Genomic DNA, 19,738 nt, shown 5'->3' with positions numbered 1-19,738 from the left:
AGAGCGCTGCAGCAACACACTTGAGAAGGCGGGGGGGGTGGGGGTGGGGGGGGGCCCGGCACAGTGGACAGGTGGACAGAGGGGGGCAGGGACCCCCTCCCGCTACAACAGGAGAGAAGGAGAGAGAATGCCTACAGATCTGAGGAGGCTGGGTGCTTGCAGCAGAGAAGATGAACCTGCCCTTGTCTGATTTCTTAGAGAAAAATGAGCCAGGCTGAGAGATAAGGTGCCATGAAAGTAAGAGATCGGGGGGAATAACAGATGTTAGCAAGGGAAGGATTATAATAATGACAAATCACAAAAACTCTAGAGAGAGTAGGGAGGAAGGTGAGAACATGAGTGGGGAGTCCCAGGCTGAAAAGTGGAGGAGTCGGTGGCTCTGGAAGAGGATTTTAACCACTTCCATTTTGACCTCAGTCTGTACTTTCTGATTAATTTTCTTTCCAGCTTCTCTCTTAACGCAGGCAAAAGATCCGGCAAGCAAAGCATCCAGGGATGGGAACTGAAATTATCCCTGAGGCAATAATGACTGCCATGACTTCAGCAAGACCCCACATGTCTGACCATGATCGACCTGACCTTTTTGCCCACCTGCACGTACCCACTGAACTTTGTCCTACAGCTTCCTTGCATGAACCTAGAAATATTTTCAGCACTTGGAGATAGTCTTTGAGATGTTAGTCTGCTATCGTCCCAGTGTCGGCCTCACTGAAATAAATTCCTTTCTTGTTTCACCTCCACTCGTGTCTCTCGGTCTGTGGATTTTGTCAGTGGTGAGTGGCCAAACTGTGTCGGAGACGTGGAGCCAGGTGCTCTTATGCCCCCGGGCCCTGGTCACACTCTAGAGATTTGGTGGAGAGAAAAACTTAACTGGAATAAGAGGAGGGAAGTAGTGAGGCTGGCGATCAGCAGATGGTAAGCAGGGCGGGACCCAGGGTTGAGATCTCAAAGGCAACGCAGATATTGGCAGGGACAAGGCTGTGATTTGACTGGGTGGCTGAGGGAGCCGAGAGGTGGAAAGACCAAGAATAAGTGGGTCGCCCACATGGATACTTACGCCTTCAAGAGCAGAGGCAGGCATGAGGCACAGGGGCCACTAAGGGGCAATAAGGCAGGTGTTAAAATCATCAGTAGCAGAGGATGGGAGATTGGGAATAGACGTGCGCAAGTCCAGCAGCAGAATACTTGGGAACAGGGCTTTAATCTCAGATTTATGTTTTCGGGTTATGGATTCTGGAAAAGAGCCTAGAGAAGCTACAGCAGAAGCTTCTGTGTCTTTTCTCCTGCTGTCTTTAACTTCCTCCCCCTGGACAGCAACTAGTCTCTAGCATGGTCCAAGGCTGACAACGGTTATGGGGACACACGCTTTATGGCAGGTGCCTAATGCAATCTCATTCTGCCGACACTGGGTAAGGGGCACACAACCTTGGGTTGGGCTGTCCTCATGCAGAAACTGCTGGAACTGCTCTGCCCACTCGGGACGAACGGTCCAACTTACAGCTGTTGAGGGCACCCAGGCCTCACAAGCATCTTGGTGGACCCCTCTGGTTAGGATAGAGGAGAAAAAGAAAACAGGGAGAAGAGGACTCTGGATTTTAAGTTCTAATTCTTTTTGAATTTTAATGTATATAAAATTTACATTTTGGAATTAAGACTTTTTCCTTGAGAATTTAAAACCAGGCGTGGGCAGTGGTAGTGTCATGTTGTATAAATGTATCAGTTAGGCTTACTGTGTTCGCCTCCCTGGAGGCTACACTTGACAAGACGAACGGGAGATGGAACAGGAAGCGGAATTAGGTCTTAGGGGGGCAGTGAGGCCTTGTAAAGAATGTTATTAATATCCTGTTCTCATTCATTTCAGAAGCTTCTGAGGGCAAGAGCTGCTACCTGTCTCCCTGGCCCTGCAAAGACAGAGGCATAAGGCCGAGTGGTAGGTAAAGGGGAACGGGCCTCAATCAACTGACTAAATCCCTATGTATTTAGTGAGGTATTCACTGGGCCACATTTCCTTCCAGGGCAGTGGATGGAGACAGGATACTTGTGCTTGCCATCCCGGCTCTTCTGCCTGCAGTGTGGGCCTGTCCATCACAGATCTGGAGGCAGGGGGCGTGGGGATAACCTCGTGCAGGTCTGTGGTTTACGTGCACCTTCCATCCTAGCTTGTCACAGAGGGCCAGGAGACACACACCTAGTTCCTGATAACACAGCAGCTCACTGCACAACTGCAGAGCCAGGAACTGTGCCCCAAAACTCCACTTCATCAGTATTGTCATTAATGATAGATGAAGACCCATGAAGTATGTCTGTTGATTAGAGACGTGATGGAAACTTGGAAAGAATAGCCAATGTGCTAAATGATTAAGCCTGAAAAAATTCTTGGCGCACAGAACAGCTGGGTGTGCAAATATGTATAAAACTGTATCAAGATTAAAATAAACAAACTGTACAAGTACAGAACGGGGAAGATGTAGCTGGTAACAACTAATGTAGGATGTATTTAGTAATTTTTATTTTTAATTGGTCGCAAATTCAGTGAGTCATAAGTGGGTGTCATCCTTAATTCTTCACCCTGCTCAGTCCATGCATCTCTTCACTATCTTTTGGGACAGACCCCTTGTCACCATCCCTGAGTCTAGGCCACCAGCAGTACTGCCACGACTTCCTCTCTGCCTTTGGTGTGCTCGTTTCTGATCTGTCCTCACTCAGCCAGAAGGACTTCAAAAAAACCCCACAAATCTGATATTGTCAAGGGCTCTTAAACTGCCCTATAAAGTCTAAACTCTTCACTGTGGCTCAGAAAGATCTTTATCATCAGGCTCTTGCTGGCTTCTCTCAATTCTGATCCCTGTTAAGTCACGCGCCAGGCATAACGAAGCAACAATTTACTGCACTCTAACCACAGCAGAGAGAGTTTTTAAGATCAGAAACACTGTGTGAATACACACTGGGCCACCCAGCAGAGGTGGGGTGGGGGTGCGCAGAGAAAGGGCGATCTCTGAGATTCAAAGTGCTCAGTAGAGGCTGCACGGTGACTCAGGAACAGTGTTAAGAGAGCTCCTACACTGAATGGAGCTGACCTAAGGGGGCTTCTATGGTCCCTTATATTCAGAGTTCCAAGCAATACTACTTTTTAAATGACTAGAGGACATTTTTCTTTAAAAGATTTCCTTGTTGGGGCACCTGGGTGGCTCAGTCGGTTAAGCGACCGACTTCAGCTCAGGTCATGATCTCGCGGTTCTTGAGTTCGAGCCCCGCATCGGGCTCTGTGCTGACAGCTCAGAGCCTGGAGCCTCCTTCAGATTCTGTGTCTCCCCCTCTCTCTACCCCTCCCCTGCTCACGCTCTGTATCTCTCTGTCTCTCAATAATAAATAAATGTTAAAGAAAAAAAAATTTAAAAGATTTCCTTGTTAACTGAATGTTAACTTATAAATATCCTTTTGTGTTGTTGTTATTTCTCAAGTTCCACTGTTTCCTTTACTGTAGTCTGCAAAGAGGCAACTCATCTTCCCACAGTCCTTTGGTTCATTTTTCTGGCCTGGAAGGCACCCTCTTCTTAGAGACACTCAGGAACTCCACATCAGAGCCTCGGTCTGGCTCTGCATCCCTCATTTCACCAGCTCTGTCCCCGCCAGGGGGGTGGGAGGAGGAGGTGTGCACAACGCTAGGCTCGGGGCGAACTGTATTCAGGACAGAAGTAAAATGGTGGGAACTGTCTGGGGACTCAGATCACACTGCCCTTGCAGTCCTGAGAGAAGCTCCAGACTGCTCACATATCAGCTGCTTGGATATGGCTCTTTGGGCAGTTTATGCCAAACATATCTTCTTAGCTCCCCTCCACCCCTTTTCCTGTGGTCTCTTTCTCCCACAGCCCAGGACCTCTTTGAGCTCACCTGGCCTCTCTCCTCCAGTTCTGTTAGCATCACGATAGAGCAGGATTTCCACTCCCAGATCATTCGCCAGAAGTCCTCAATGGTGTGGAGAAGAGGGCCCTGGCTGGCGATGTAGGAGTCCTTCTGTCGGTAGCCCTATGCAGGCCAGGTCAATGGTAGGAGTAAAGTGGTTTAATCAGGGAGGGGAGAGCAAAGAAGACAGGCCACTAGGATGGGATGGGGCTGCTTGGAGGCAAACTCATCCCAGGCAGAGCTCCCTTTGGTCAAGGACCAAACCCTGTGTGACACGCTAGTCTCTTTTTAAGAGGGTGAGGGATGGGGTTTTGGAGCTGGGATGAAGAGAACAGATATGGGAAGGACCAGAGGCGTTTAGCCTTTGGTGTGTGCTATGAGCTTTCCCTCTAGCTATCACTCTGGTGTGTGCCCTCTGTTTCCTCCCCACCTTCTGCTCTCTGGGGCCTGGAAGACCTAGTGTACAGGTTGGTATCAGTTCTGTATTTGTTGACTGACTCAAAGACAACCCTCCCAAGCACTGGGAGGGTGGCACTGCGAGGCCCAGCTGAGTCTCCATGGAGGGTGGGGAGCTCTGGGGACACAGCCACCACTTACATCAATGAAGGATGCATTCACGTAGTCGGTGTTCTCCTCACCCCTCTTAACTGGAATGATCACTCTGTTGAATTCATCTGCAGGAAGGACAGCAGCTGTGGCTCCCCAACATCACCTCCAGGCTCTCTTTCAATCTCTCCTTCCCACCCATCCCAGCTGGGCAATAACATGCCTGTTCCCAGCGCAGGAGGGAGAAACCCTTTGGCCTTCATGCTTTTTCATTTCCAGAAGCCACTGAAGAACTGAGAGCGACAAGAGGCAGTGCCCTAATTCTTGTCTCCAAGGTGATCATTAATTAGCACCTGAGAAGTGGAAGGGGTGAAGGGGAAGGAGGGAACGGGACACTAAGGCTTTGGGATGGGGAGAGGGCTCTTACATGGAATGATCTGTAAAACCCGGTTCTTCTTCATGTTGGCTGGAAGGTTTCCAGTCCGCATCTTGTCATTCTGGATTTTGATTGATGTTAATTTCTGAATTGGGAAGGAGAGGGGAAACATTACTGCGCCCCATAACTTGGCAAGATGATGCCTTCACTGGACCTACATCTCTAGGCTACTCTGGCGTCTACTGCTCCTCACTGGAGCCCTGACCTCCATTTCCACATTTTCTTGCTGGAACCCAGTTCCTTCTGTCATAAGCTCAGTGAAGAAGCCAAGAACAAGTGTTTGGGAAACACTGCCTTGAGGGCTCCTGTGGACCCTTCTGGGATTCCCTGGGGTTGGAACTTTATGATCCTGGAGCAAGGATCCTAGCTTCATAGGAAGGAGTGTGCCTGCCTTTCCTCTCTCCCCGCTGCTCTGCCAGAGGAAGACTGGACTCTTTAGAAAACTTTATTCAAATGCAAATGTTCCCTTCTCCTGATTCTGAGGCTCCTTCTAGATCCTTACTACTCAAAGTGTAGCCCAGAAACCAGCATCAGTCTCACTGTGTTAGAAATGAAAAAGCTTAGGCCCTAACTCTATTTCCCCCTGCTGAATCAGAACCTGCACCTTAACGGGATCCTGTGGTAATCTGTGTGCCATTACAGTTTGAGAACTGCTTTAAGGGATGTGGTCTTTCCCACTGCAACCCAGAAATCTCTTCTTCTGGGAACACTTGTATTGACAAGGGTGTGACATATTCCTTAGGTGTGCTAAGAACCATTGTCCAATGGCACACAGCAGAGGTCAGCAATCTATGCTCCATGGGCCAAGTTTGATCTGCTGCCTATAATAAACTTTTATGGAAACACAGCCATGCTCATTTGTTTACATAGCATCTATATGTAGATTCTTTTATGTTATAGCAACGGTTTTAAGTAGTTGCAACAGAGACCACATGGCTTGCAAAGCCTAAAATATCTACTCTCTGGTCCTTACAGGAAAGGTTTGCTGTTCTTATGCATTATAATCACCTGTGTGTGGGGGTGGGGGGGCAGACTTGGGGACTTAAATATTGCCTGTTTTTTCTTTCCTCCTAATACCACCAAGTGATTTTAACATACAGGATGGGTTGAAAGTGACTAGGGTATGAGTAAAGGACCAGAAACCCACATAACCCCTTAACCACCCACATACCTCACAAGGGGATTCCCCAGAGCACGTGAATCCTCCAGTCTGAATGAAGGAGTTCAGCTCCAACTCACCTTAAACTCCTCCTCTAATCCATTGTTGCTGGTCCCTGGGATTTTGTTGTAAATTTTCTGCAGATGTGTTTCTAGAGAGGTCACCTCTAGTTCTGTATCTCCGTACAGATAATGTTCCAGAAGGGCTTGGTATATGAAGACATACTGCATCTGAAACGCCACGATGCCCGAGTTCTCAGTTATACACAACATAGACCACACCCTCCCACCTCCAGTTCACTCCGGTCCACTTCTCCTTTGACCCTAGCAGGAATAAAATCATTCACTCTCGTCCCGGGGCAGGACCTGAAATGCATGAGTCCCTCTGGGGGTGCTTCACTTAGGAGGGAGGGTCCTACTCTGGCAGCCTCCTAGACTGGAAGCCTGGAGAGAAGGACAGATCCAATTCCTGCTCATTCTGACAACACACATTTAATAGTCTGAAGGGGTTGTCAAAATCTGGTGACACACAAAACCTCTGCCAGGCTCCCTTCCAGTGCTGTGCGCTTTGAACCCCATGCCCCAACTACAGAGCGGATTGCTGCTCTGTGGACACGGCCACTGCTGCTCCTGGTCATGGCCAAGCTGTGTCACAACTCTGTGGGCACTGGTTCTCTCAGCTGCCTGCATGCTTCTCTTAGGACCTGTTCCTTATCCTTAGGAGTCTAGTGCAAATGACACCTGCGTTCCCAATTCCCGTAGGCACAACTTCCTCTATGCTCCGTGTCTCTTTTAATACATAATTTATAAGGGTCCTTCATTACACTGCATGCTGATCATTTACAATAACCTAGGAGCTGAGTAATCCATGAGGCTAGCAGATGTTTTGGTCTTGGAATGTGCACTCCACCACCCCCCCCCCCCCACCTTATCCACAAATCACTCACATCTGTTTGCACCATCTGGCAGCGCTGTGCCCGGATCCGGCTCACGAAGCCATACACGTCCACTTTCCGCTCTGTATGCATCATGTCCAGCATGGCATCAATGACAACAAAGGTACCTGTACGCCCTACACCCGCACTGTAGCCAGAGAGCAGGGGTGTTACTGGGACGGCCAGCATGCCTTGTGGGAACATACAGGGAGGGGGCAGCATAGGCCAGGGCTCTTTCTTCAGGCCACTAAATTCTAATTCTGAATGGTGACTAGCTGGAACTCTCATGGAGCCAACAATCCCACTGCACCCCGGACTCTGTACCTTTACTAATTAGGACCAGGGAACCTCGACACTTAGAAAGGTCAGAAGGCTCCAAGTACACAAAGCAGCACTCAATCTAGCTTTCTGGCTTCATAGCAGTGGTCTGCCCATCCCCAATCTTGGAGGACTACCCTTCCCTCTTTCCTCAAACGCTCTATAACCAGCACCAAAACTTGAGGAGTCTCTCTGGCTGCTGTCCCAGGACCCTAACAGCTGATCTGCTCTGTGCTAGCCCCCTCTCCTCAGCCAGGGCCCCCGTGCTTTCCCCTGCTCTAACCGTGGGAGAATATGGTATATGGGGAGCCAAGGGTCAGCCACACTGACCTGCAGTGGACCACGATGGCCCCTGCATACTGAGGGTTACAGGCTTTCACCTTCTTGAGGAACTTGAGCATGCCGATCGGGGTGAAAGGCACCCCAAAGTCTGGCCAGCTGGTAAAGTGGAACTGAGTGATGAGGCGCTGTGGCTTCCTGTTGGTCATGTCGCCCACCTGTGGAGTGAGGAGATCTTGTGTGTTGGCCCTGATAACCTGGGGTAGGGGAGTGCCAGGGGAGGGGAGGTGAGGCTTGGGGGCCAGGGCAGCTGTGGTGGTCAATGACAATGGGAAGATGAGAATGAACCCAAGGAAGTGTGAACTACGGAGACAGGATCTCTTCCCAGGAACCCCATGGAGGTAGGCAGGGCTGTTACTATTATTCCCAGTGGACAGGTGTGAAACGTGAAACTCCGTGAAGCTGAGTGACCCCGTCAAGGTCTCAGAACTAGTTAATGGCAAGATCAGAACTAAAATGCAGGTCTCCCAACTCTTGTTAAGTCCCCTTTTCATAGCACCACACCACCCCGCAGCTCTGAAGGCAACTTTTGCTCAAGCCTCCAGGGTCACTCTGGAGGACCAAGAGGAGGGGCCACCATATCCTTGATGTCAGGAGCCTTTGGAGTAAGAAAGGAGAAGGTGGGTCAAGTCCCCAGAAGATTATACCACCTCCTGATGCACATACATCATCCCGATGATGATCAAACTCCATCTCAATAATAGTTTTTTTTCTCCCAGTCATGAAAATGCTCCTCCCTTAGCTTTGACAAAGTTCCTTGGGAGCCCAGATCTCTAATCTCAGAGTCCAAACATACCTCACACTCAGTGATTCCTGACCACCCTGGATAAGAGGGGGGATGACCCAGTTTGTTCCACTCTCTTAGTGGTCAGCAGATCCCAAATACGAGAGGAGAAAGGAGGAAGGAGGCAGTACCTGCTGAATGCAGAACTTTCGCACTGTGTAGTCCACCAGGACGGTCACATCCTCTACTGACACTCGGATATTCCCATAGGTCCAGCAGCCTTGGTCTGGCCAGTACTGGGCACACTTACACTGGAAAGGAACAGACACACATCACCTGATGACCTCAGACCTCCTGCCCCCAGCAGATGTGAAGGACCTGAAGGAAAGGAGCACAAAAGCCCAGACAGAAGTCCCCAGAGAAGGCCTCTTCTCTCACCTCCGTCAGCTGCAGACTTATTTAACTTCTTTTTTCAAGTCCCTCAGCTTCCATCCTGTTTAGCACTATCTCTTAAATTATACATAGCCCCAGCCCTATACTTCTTGCTCTTTCCCACCCCTGTTCCCTCAGTTCAGGGCAAATCAAAAGCTACTTTACCTACAAAATGTGCCCTTCCACTATGCCAGGTCATGGTCTAGGGACAGGCCCGCCTGATTCCCTGGAACCAGCAACCTGCTAGGGGGTAACCAGGGCAGAGTGATGCCTTCTCTGGTGCCTGGACCTTGAACAGCTTCTGAGAGTCAGGTCAGGTTGGAGGAAACAAATCTACAGCCCAGCCCTAGTACCAATCCTCCTAAGCACTGTGCAACTGCTGATTAACACACTCAACACCTCAGAGTGGGGATCAAGGTAATTTAAGGGCCATTCTAGGAAAAGACTGTCATGAATGGGGGTTATTCTCTGGGGCTTGATCTAGAACTCAGAACTGATTTTAGCTATGGCGCAGTGAAGGGCCTTGCCAGGCATGGACTTGGCAGTCACAGACACAAAAGGAAAAGGATCAGTCAGAAAGTTGAGTGCATGATCAGACCAGGGCCTCTGATTCCCTTGCACCCCACAGGGTCTCAGTTCATACAGTTTCCTCTGTTGACTCAGAGAAGGTGCAGGAAACCAGGGGAACGAAGGATTGGAGAAGCCACGGGGGAAAAAACTCCTCTGTAGCTTTTCTTGGCAAATGGCCCAACCTTTCCTTCAGGTTGTTTTGAAACCAGGGTCAGTTGTCTGACTATCAGACATAGGCAACATGCCCTAGGCACACCCCTGAAGTTCATCTGAGACTTCCAGGCCATAGGAAAGTCTAATAAGCACAGTGGCCTGGGCTTTGTCTGATCAATGACTGGCACAGGAACCACAAAGGGTAGACAGCCCAGGCTCAAACACAGACGAGTTCCTCTGCTAGTTATGCTGGTCTATCTAATGTCTCCACTCACCTCCTTTCTCTCCTTCAGGTTGGTCACCATGACAATGGTGGCTGTGTTTTGTTCCCAGATCATCCTCCAGAAATCATTCACTGTTTCTTCTTTTGGTCCTAAAGTAGCCAATAGCAAAGATGAGGAGAACACACACCAAGGGGAAGAAATCTGCTGGGAAATTGGGAACATTCATTCCTGACTTTTGGAAGCCTGTGCCCACGTGTCCCCAGCTAAATATCCAATCCATCAATCCATCCACCCACCTACTAACTGAACATTTCCCATCCACTCTGTATGTGCCAGGTACTTCACTAGGGAGTGAAGTGGGGGGGGTGGGATGTTGTCGAAATGTAAAGAGAACATAAATAATGTCTCCCAAGGGTATTATAAATGAGGATTAGAAATCATGACTGCTTGCTAAATACCTGTGTTACTGGCCAGACAGTGAGCTAAGTGCTTTGCATCTCATTTACTCCTTCCTATCATGTTCTAAGGTGGGTGTCGTTAGCCACAGAGAGGACAGGTTGATTTGCTCAGGCTAGAATTTAAAATTTACCCCAGTCCAGCCTTTCTGGGAAAGCCCCTGAAAGATTTCTTCACAAAAATGAGGGCGCAAACAAAGAGAAGGAAATGGGAGCTAACATAGGATAGAGGCTAATGAAATTCCCTGGGTATTGGTGAAGGGAAGGCTCAAGATGGGAGCTCTGAGGCTAGAGGGCAACTGAAAAAAGTTCTAGGAGGATCCCAAGATTAAAAAATTAAATTTAAAAAGAATTAAACCTCATGTATCTGAAGGTACTGAGAGAAAATACATACTTCTAGTGGAGAGTCTGGGGGGAACATCATTGAATACTATGTACTTTAGCTGTAAATAATACTAGCACAGTAATAATAATGTAAATAATAAATATTGTCTTAACCCCAAATTGTGATTTAACTCTATTGGGAGAATGGGGAAAAAGGATTTGTGTATGCATGTCTGTCTGACTGAGTGTGAGGTAATCTGTAAGAGGATTAAATAAATTATCTATCCTAAGAAGTTACCAACAGATAAAAATGGCTGAATTAGAGTGAAAGGAAGAGGAAAGGGGGGGGACATTTTGTTTTTATACGCCTCGCAATACCTTTTTGACTTTCTTAAACTTTATATTCCCTTTGGTTAAAAAAAAAATAATAACAAGAAGAAAAACAAATAATGGCAGAAGTGGACACACGCCAAAAAGATGCACAGAGGCCTTGCCACTGCCTGGCAAGGTGAGGAAAAATCTCCTGGAGGTGGTGACATCTGAGCCATATGTTAGGCTCAGGTGGATCAGGTGGATCAGGTGGATCGGAGTTTAGAAAGGGGACATAGGGAGAAGAGGTGCTCCAGGCAGAAGCGCAGGGGATAGCAGCAAGAAAGAGCACGAGATGTCCAGGAATTATAAGGAGTTCAATAAGGTGATTGTGGAGGGTATACAGAGTGGCAGAAGATAGAGCTGGAAAGACAGGTAAGGTATCAGAATCTAAAGGGGTAGAGGTCAGACTAAGGCAGGCTTGTTCTATAGATAATGGAAAATCGTTAAAGGATTTTCAGGAGTTCTAACAAAAGTTTTGCATCAAGAAAGGCCATTTTCGTAGAAGGAACCCAAGAAGCAAGGCTGGGCCTAGAGGGCCAATCAGTAGGCTATGACAACACAGCTAGAAGAGATGACAGGAGTAAGACAGTGTGACAGAGAAGACAGATTTTGGAGAAAGAAATAAGAGGACCACTCATACTCAGAGAAAGGAATGGGTGGGAAATTTGGATGATCCCAAATCTGGCTTGGTTGATTAGATGGGTTGCATTCCAGTCATGGTGACAGCCAGAGAATACAGGAGAAAAAGCAGTTTGGGGGCTGAAGGAGAGGTATATTTTATTTTATTATTTTATTATTTTTATTTATTTTATTTTTTTTTAACCTTTATTTATTTTTGAGAGAGAGACAGCATGTGAGAAGGGGAATAGCAGAGAGGGAGGGAGACACAGAATCGGAAGCAGGCTCCAGGCTCCGAGCTGTCAGCACAGAGCCTGATGTGGGGCTCGAACCCACAAACTGTGAGATCATGATCTGAGCCGAAGTCGGATGCTCAACCGACTGAGCCACCCAGGTGCCCTGGAGAGGTATATTTTAGTGAGTTTCTTTTTTTTTTTTTTAGATTTTAAGTAATCTCTACACCCAATGTGGGGCTCAAACCTGCAACTCCAAGATCAAGAGTCACATGTCCCCACCAACTGAACCGGCCAGGCGCCCCAAGGCATATTTTAGTTTTTGATATGGACGGGTATGTGGAGGTATCCAGGTGAAGGGGTAGAAAATTAGTTTGAAAATGTGGCTCAGAAGCTCAAGAGAGGCAGTAGCCAGTCAAACAGGTAGGTATGAGATGAGGTCTCTCAAAGAGGATACAGAAGAGAAGAAAAGAAGGGGTCAAACAGAGAAACCTGGGGATCTGAAGCATTATGCAAGTTCAGATAGAAAAACTTGGGAGGAAGACTAAGGAAGAGCGGACGGAGAGGCAGACCTGAGAGAAATGGTGCCACAAAAGATAAGAATGGAGCTGCAAGAAAGTAGTCATCCACAGATTTGGGGAGAAACTATATCTAAGAGGCAGAAAGAAGAAAAGCCAGAGAAGGGATATTTAGAAAAGTGAGAAAAATCGAGAACTGAATGTCAGGGAATAACAGGGGAGAATTTCGAGGAGTGTGAAGTATTGGGGAGGGGTTCAAGAGGATGGGAGTCTGAGAAAAGGTGCATCAGAAAATCATAGGTGACCTTAATTCAATAAATATATTGAATATTGTTCAACAATAGCATCAACAAGGCCCCGTGGCAAATAGAGAGAGGAAGAGACTGCACATAACTGTTCGTGCTAAAATGATCACTGAGTAGGGGGCAGTTGAGTTGGGCTTCAGAGGGTAGACCTGACCTGATGGGTGGCTACAGAGGGTGAGAGAAAGCAGGGCCTGGTTAGGCAATGGCCAGGCCCTAGTGGGAGACTGCAAGGGCAAGAAGGATCTAAGGTTTTTCCTAACCACCTTATTTTACCTCTCTATCTGTTTTATCTCTACCATGGTACTCATCCAATAGAATTTTCTGCAATGATGAAATGTTTCATATCTGTACTAGTATGTTAGTCTCTAGCCACATGTAGCTCTTAAGCCTTAAAATGTGACTAGTATGTTTAAGAAACTGAGTTTTAAATTTTATTTAATTTCAGTTAATTAAAATTTTAATTTTAAATAGCCACACGTGGCTAGTCGCTATTGCATCAGTATAGCTACTTATCGAAACTTGTTAATTTTGGTGTAAACTGTCCTCTACCAACTAAGGGCCCCAAAAAGGCATGAACCATATCCTGTTTTATCCTTTTACATATCCCCATCACCTAGGACAGTGCCTGACACATAACAGAGAGTCAAAAAACATTTGCTGAATGACTAAAACAATGGACTTTGATGGACCACCAATAACATCCATTATTTTTAGTGCTGCAAACATCGAGATATTTTTGCTAGGATCCCAAGGGTGGAAGACATGTGTTAAAACTCTGGACTATGGAAACGTGTGCAGAGCACGTACAAGGCAATGGCACTGGGTCCCTGCTCTGAGGGTTCCTAGACTGCTTTTCTGTGAATAATAGATGAGCTCAGGCTCAACAACTGGGGGAGGAGATGAGCCAGCCTGGACCCTGTGAGGTGGCCGATCCTCTCCGGACACCAAATTCAAATTCAAACTCTTAGCTGCCTGGCCTGAACCTAAGGTTCCCATAGGGCCCCCAAACAGAGGACCTCATCAGACTGTGGTGTGTGTGTGTGTAGCCTTTTCCAGTCCTTTTTATGCACATACAAAAAAGGACTACTTTTACAGGACCCCTGGATACTAAGTCATCAAGATGAAGGCCCTTAATTATAAATGTGCAAGGCAGACTGCATTTCTTTCAGGTGACAGTAATTACAGAAAAGTTACAGCATTCTGATTAATCTATTTAGCATTTGGAAGAAAAAGTCCAAGCCCACTAATGAGCTGATGGTTAAGCCTGAAAGTAAAAAATTGTCATTTACTTTACCTTGTGCAGCAATGAATTTGTTCTTTTCTTGGTAGCCCTGAGGGTGGGGTAAGAGAGGAGGGAGGGAGAAAAAGAAAGTGAGAACCAAGAATGGATAGGAATGAAATTCTCCAGACTCCCAACCAGTTAACAAAGCCTCTCTTGTGAAAAGGTCCAGGCCACTAACAAGATTCCCATTCTAGAAATTTCCAAAGGATTAGCTTTGGGTATCAGGAATCAAAGATTACAAAGATCACATGGTCTAGGTAGTCTTCTCCAAGGGAATTATTAATGAACACTGATGTAAGAACATCCAAATACCAACTCGTAGGCTAGACTTTTTTTTTTTTTTTTGGATGAATAAGTGTATTATTGTCTTTATCTGAAAAAATCTTCATAGAAAATTGTGGTTTGAAATTATGGAAAGAGCCTAAATGTCCATCAACTGATGAATGGATAAAGAAATTGTGGTTTATATACACAATGGAATACTACGTGGCAATGAGAAAAAATGAAATATGGCCTTTTGTAGCAACGTGGATGGAACTGGAGAGTGTGATGCTAAGTGAAATAAGCCATACAGAGAAAGACAGATACCATATGGTTTCACTCTTATGTGGATCCTGAGAAACTTAACAGAAACCCATGGGAGAGGGGAAGGAAAAAAAAAAAAAGAGGTTAGAGTGGGAGAGAGCCAAAGCATAAGAGACTGTTAAAAACTGAGAACAAACTGAGGGTTGATGGGGGGTGGGAGGGAGGGGAGGGTGGGTGATGGGTATTGAGGAGGGCACCTTTTGGGATGAGCACTGGGTGTTGTATGGAAACCAATTTGACAATAAATTTCATATATTAAAAAAAAAAATTGTGGTTTGGTTTATGAGCTCTCAGCAGCCCACTTCTCAGCTTCTAAGGAAGCTTGCCTTCTTCTGAGCTACCCCATCTTTCTGCTGGGCAACAGACATTTGGAGATGGTTCCACCTCTTCTTTTTAACTTCTTTCTTAGCCCTGCATCCAAACAGCAGGTGAAGGCACCGGGTTGACCTCAATGCTTTCCACATTGTATTCATCTCCAGTCACTTCTACTTGGCCTTTATAGATCTTATCCATGGAGATAAGCCTGGAGAAGCCTGCAGGCCAGCAGCAGGCCAGTACAATATGCTGCAGCATAACTTGTCAGGCCAACCTTCACACCACACTTGGGGAGTTCATGAGCATAAGCTGTATAAACTATCATGTCTCCTTCTATATGGGCATAAACAATCTGACAAATGAGATCTCTGTTGGTTACATGAACTATTATTCTGTATTTAGGTGTGTTGTACTTATTTTTATCCTGAATTACCAAGCGTTTCCGGGCATAGTAATCAGTTTTACCCTCTCGTTTTCTTCTAAATTTCACCTGGTATCTCTTGAAGTAAGCCTTATTCTTGACAACTTTAACAAACCCCATCCTGTGGAACAGAGACCCGCGTCCGCGGTTCACCACAGACCAGCAGCTAGACTGTTTCTGATGCTTTCTCAGCAGCTGACAATCTAGGTCTTAGTGTTAATGTTAATGGACAGGAACCCTCTAAGGCAGAAGCATATGTGGTGGTTCCAGGGATGAAGCTGGACCCTCATGAGGAAGGAAAAGGGGTTCTTCTCTTTTAAGGGGTTATTTCTTTGATAATGCTTTACCCAGGTATAAAAACTTTTGGGGAATAGCCTGTGGGTATGTGGAATAGTTCCCAGTGTTAGACAATGGGGTTCTCCATGACAGGTAGTAGGAGACAAGAAGCAAAGGGGCCTGGGAATGCCATGTAACAGAAAAGGGGCCTCTGAAAAACTAACAGCTGGCAGTAACTTTCTTTTTCAGTCTTTGTTTTAGTTACGTATCTTTTCAACCTCTTGTTTAATGTAGTGTTCACTTGCGAAGTCCTAGGTAAGTGAAAATCATCTGATTTAAGGATTGTAAATCACCCTCTGCTGCTCAAAGACAGACACAGAGTGGGCAGTGAGGAAGGAGGCAGCTTCACAGATGGGACACCATTTCACACCAAGAAAACGGTGTGGAATACAAGTGTGCAAGGCAGTAGGAGAAAAAAGGAGGGGGCCTGAGTCTGAGAAGCCACGTCCTATTCTAGTTCAAACCAGAGCAGGGCTGAGTTCCTTCCTAGCACAGTAGAAAGCTTTAGGCCCAGAACTAGACGTGTTTAGAGTCAGTAATGAGCTTGTTAAAGTTTTTATTGAGAAGGGGAATTCATGTTTCTGCAAATGTTTTTAATCATTTCATTAGAAGATGAAAACTGAGAAAGCCTTAACTGGCTGAGAAGCTCTTGGAGTATGTTAAGCCATGTCATATCCCTGCTCCACAAGAAGGCACTGCTAAATTCTCACAGGAGCATGTGGGCCATGAATAGTTAAAAAGCACTGTTGGAGGGTCCAGCCACAAAGTGCTTCCTGTCCTAACCAAGAGTATGCCATATGTCCCCTATGCAAGCATGCTGGTATTGTGATATGGCAGCACTGCTTAACCAATAAGGTGTAACTAGAATGAGGCAAAACTACTGCTTTTCCTTGTGTTATGATCAAGGGAAAGATAAAATGTGACTGCCTGGTTTTTGAGACATCTTAGAATTCTGAAATTCAAAACCTAGCTCGCTCCAGTAGCTACATTCCTATGAGTTAAAAATAAACACTTCTAAAGACCCTATATACTCTTAGACATTTAAGGTAAGACTCCAGGTTGAAAACCCACTTGCCAACTGTGTCACTGTCGGTTTCATCACCTCCTGTGACCAATGTCAGGTTTGCTTTCAGACCTTTGTGCTTTCCGAACCTTACGTCTCACTCCCCCCTGCTTGCTGCCACCACTCTATGGTGCTGGGAACCACGTCTCTTCAAGACCCACATTTCATCTCAGCTCTCTGTGAAAAGGGCTTGTTAAAGGGTTGCCAGGGGTGGAAATGGGGGTTAACTGTAAATAAACAATAAAGTTCTTTTTTCTTTTTTTTAAGCAGGCTTCACGTCCAGTGCACAGCCCAACACGGGGCCTGAACTCATGACCTGGAGATCAAGACCTGAGCTGAGGTCTAGAGTCGGATGCTTAACTGAGCGACCCAGGTGCTCCAAACAATAAAGCTCTTATTGAGGCAAAATGTTCTATAAGAGGCAATACCTAGGGGGTGAAAGTTTCTTTGAGGTTATGAAAACATTCTAAAGTTGGATAGTGATGATTACACACATCTGTGAATATACTAAAAACCACTAAGTTGTACACTTTAATGGGTGAAAATTATGGTATGTGAATTACATCTCAATAAAATTGTTAAAAATGTTTTTAGGGGCGCCTGGGTGGCTCAGTTGGTTCAGCACCTGACTCTTGATTTCCGCTCAGGTAATGACCTTGCAGTTCATGAGTTCAAGCCCTGCACTGGGCTCCATGCTGGCAGTGCGGAGCCTACTTGGGATTCTCTCTCTCTCTCTCTCTCTCTCTCTCTCTCTCTCTCTCATTGCCCCTCCCCTGCTCATGCTCTCTCTCTCTCTCTCTCTCTCAAAATAAACAGGCTTTAAAAAATGGTTTTTTTTTAATGTTTATTTTTGAGAGAGAGAGAGAGAGAGAGAGAGAGAGAGAGAGAGAGAAAGAGAGAATATGAGCGGGGGAGGGGCAGAGAGAGAGGGAGACACAGAATCCAAAGCAGGCTCCACACTCTGAGCTCTGAGCACAGAGCCCAACACGGGGCTCGAACTCACAGACTGCGAGATCATGACCTGAGCCAAAGTCGGATGCTCAACCGACTGAGCCACCCAGTCCCCCCACCCCCCAAATATTTTTATAATGCTGATGACAGCAGAACTGTTATCACTGCAATTCTGAATTCTACACTTTAAATATTTACATTTTTGTTGTAGAAACTATTCTTCAATAGAGGGAAAAAGTTTGGTTAAGTGTGAATAACTGACAGCCCACAATAGATGTCCTCTATTTGTTTCAGCAAAGGACACTGTTTGCCCCTATACTCCAAGTCCAAAGCATATCTGCTCTTTATTTCCCAGTGATTTCTAACCCTGCTGACAACCTGATGCTTCCTCAATGCTTTCTTTATCCTTTTCCCTCTGAGATACTCTTCTCTCCTGGTCTCCCTCTGTGTCACTCATGAGCCCCTCTTGCTCAGTGTGCCTGGCAGAGGCTGGGGGGGGCCAGGCCCCACTTTTCTTTCACTAATGACTTCCAAGGCCATGGCTTTGGAATATCTCCTCTGAACTCCAGATCAATATGACCAACTGTCTGGTGGATACACCCATGTGGACCACCCTATACTCCATATACGCCCTATGGAGTATCACCCTATAGTCTCTCACATATACAATTAATCACCAAGTGCTAGATTCTACCTTTAAAGTTTTTACTTTGTTGCTTCCTCTCCAACCCTTCCATAGGCCCTCATTATCTGTACCCTGCTACTATCCAATTGGTCCCTCCTAAATCCATGTTGCACATGGTAAACCTAAATGATCAATAAACAAATGTGGCCATGTCACTCCTTGTCTTTAACGCCTTTAAACCTCACTGCCTAGAGAATTAATCAAAACCTTTAGCTGTACTGAAAATTTGCAGATACTACAAGATGGCTCACTCAGCACCCAGTCCCACCTCCTTGTAGCTGGACTTTCTTACTATAGAGGCTCAGAAATGAAAAGCTATATTCCCCAGATTCCCTTGCAGCTCACTTCTGTATAAGATCTAGTTTGTTACTAGCAGATGCTCCCATACCAAATCTGGGGCAGAAGTAAATAAGCAATGTGAGAAGGTGACTGTGCTAGAGGGTCTTTGACCAAGTATGGCAGTAGAAGCATCCAGTTCTGTAGCACCTGTGCAGAGGTTTTCAAGTCACATGGGATAGCTGGGCTCATCTACAGCTGTTCTGTTCCTTGCTGACAGCACCTTAGCTTGATTCACTGGCTCTCCCACAGATTTTGTGAGCTACCCAGTCAGTATCTTATAATAAACCCTTTCTTGACTATGAGGGTAGATAAAAAGTGGACTCTGTTGTCTGCAACTAAGAACCCCAGTGGACACATCTAATATTCAGTGCCTTCTAAGACGCAGTCCCTACCAATTCTCCCATGACTTCCTATCTTTTTTTTTCTTTTTTTAAATTTCCCATCTTATACCTTATAATCTAAGATTGCAGTTTCCAGTCTCTGACTTTGCTCATGCTTCTCCTCTTGCTTTGAAGTTTCTGCCCATCTTTCTTCTCTTGATCTCAGAGTTACCCTTCAATATTTAGCTCTACTGGATCACCAAGTTGTCTGAATGGTTCTCTACTAAGTCCCACAGAACTTGGCAATACTAGCTTCATACACATTGCTCACTAAAGGAAATGGTCTGTGTGTCGTAACAGGGACCAAATGTTATCTCTGTAACCTTTAAGCCTACCCACACAGTGCTCCGCACAAAGCAGGTGCTCAAAAAAACCTGTGGACCTAAATCTTCTTTAATCCCTGACTCTTACTCATAGTTAACCTTAAGCTTTTTCCTGCCTTTCTACTTTCACTGAGATCATAAGGGTCCGAAATTTAACTCTCTTCATCTAAACTTTCATCTCACCTGTTAATAACTCTTCAGTAACCATCAAAGCATTATAGGATGCCCCAACGTGAGCTCCAACTAAGCACAGTCAAAGGAATGGTCTTGTTTCCTCCTAGACCCTTACTCACCACCACCATGAATAAACCCATCTTACTGCTTACCATCTTTAACATCCAACTTTTTTTTTTTTTTTTGAGCAGCAGGCAAAAGTTTATTAGAGTATAAGACCAGAAAGGAAGAAAAGTAGAAAGCTCTCAGAAAGGGGACATTCGAAAGTGAATGTCCTTAACATCCAACTAATTTTTGACTGTCTTCACCCTCAAGGCAGGG

The 19,738-nt window shown here is 46.0% G+C and overlaps 2 protein-coding genes across 8 annotated transcripts in view; both read right to left on the bottom strand.

The window, feature by feature from the left end:
* PTPRA (protein tyrosine phosphatase receptor type A) overlaps window positions 1–19,738 on the bottom strand; it is a 161,221-nt gene that overhangs the window by 12,782 nt on the left and 128,701 nt on the right. For all 7 annotated transcript variants that reach the window (XM_047851907.1, XM_047851905.1, XM_047851906.1 and 4 more), the window contains 9 exons: window positions 13,858–13,894; window positions 9,790–9,887; window positions 8,551–8,670; window positions 7,627–7,793; window positions 6,991–7,126; window positions 6,125–6,274; window positions 4,877–4,970; window positions 4,501–4,577; window positions 3,892–4,026 (listed from right to left, as the gene is read on the bottom strand). In XM_047851907.1, the coding sequence (XP_047707863.1) occupies window positions 3,892–4,026; window positions 4,501–4,577; window positions 4,877–4,970; window positions 6,125–6,274; window positions 6,991–7,126; window positions 7,627–7,793; window positions 8,551–8,670; window positions 9,790–9,887; window positions 13,858–13,894 (1,014 nt within the window). The remainder of the gene's footprint in view (window positions 1–3,891; window positions 4,027–4,500; window positions 4,578–4,876; window positions 4,971–6,124; window positions 6,275–6,990; window positions 7,127–7,626; window positions 7,794–8,550; window positions 8,671–9,789; window positions 9,888–13,857; window positions 13,895–19,738) is intronic.
* LOC125161804 (60S ribosomal protein L5-like) lies at window positions 14,602–16,475 on the bottom strand. The gene is given in 3 exon segments (XM_047851911.1): window positions 14,602–14,880; window positions 14,883–14,946; window positions 14,948–16,475. Coding segments are annotated over 3 exon segments (516 nt in total). The 5' UTR covers window positions 15,287–16,475; the 3' UTR covers window positions 14,602–14,767.

This window comes from Prionailurus viverrinus, chromosome A3 (assembly GCF_022837055.1).
Source record: "Prionailurus viverrinus isolate Anna chromosome A3, UM_Priviv_1.0, whole genome shotgun sequence".
Taxonomy (NCBI): Eukaryota; Metazoa; Chordata; class Mammalia; order Carnivora; family Felidae; genus Prionailurus; species Prionailurus viverrinus.
This window is presented reverse-complemented; position numbering and strand designations above follow the sequence as displayed.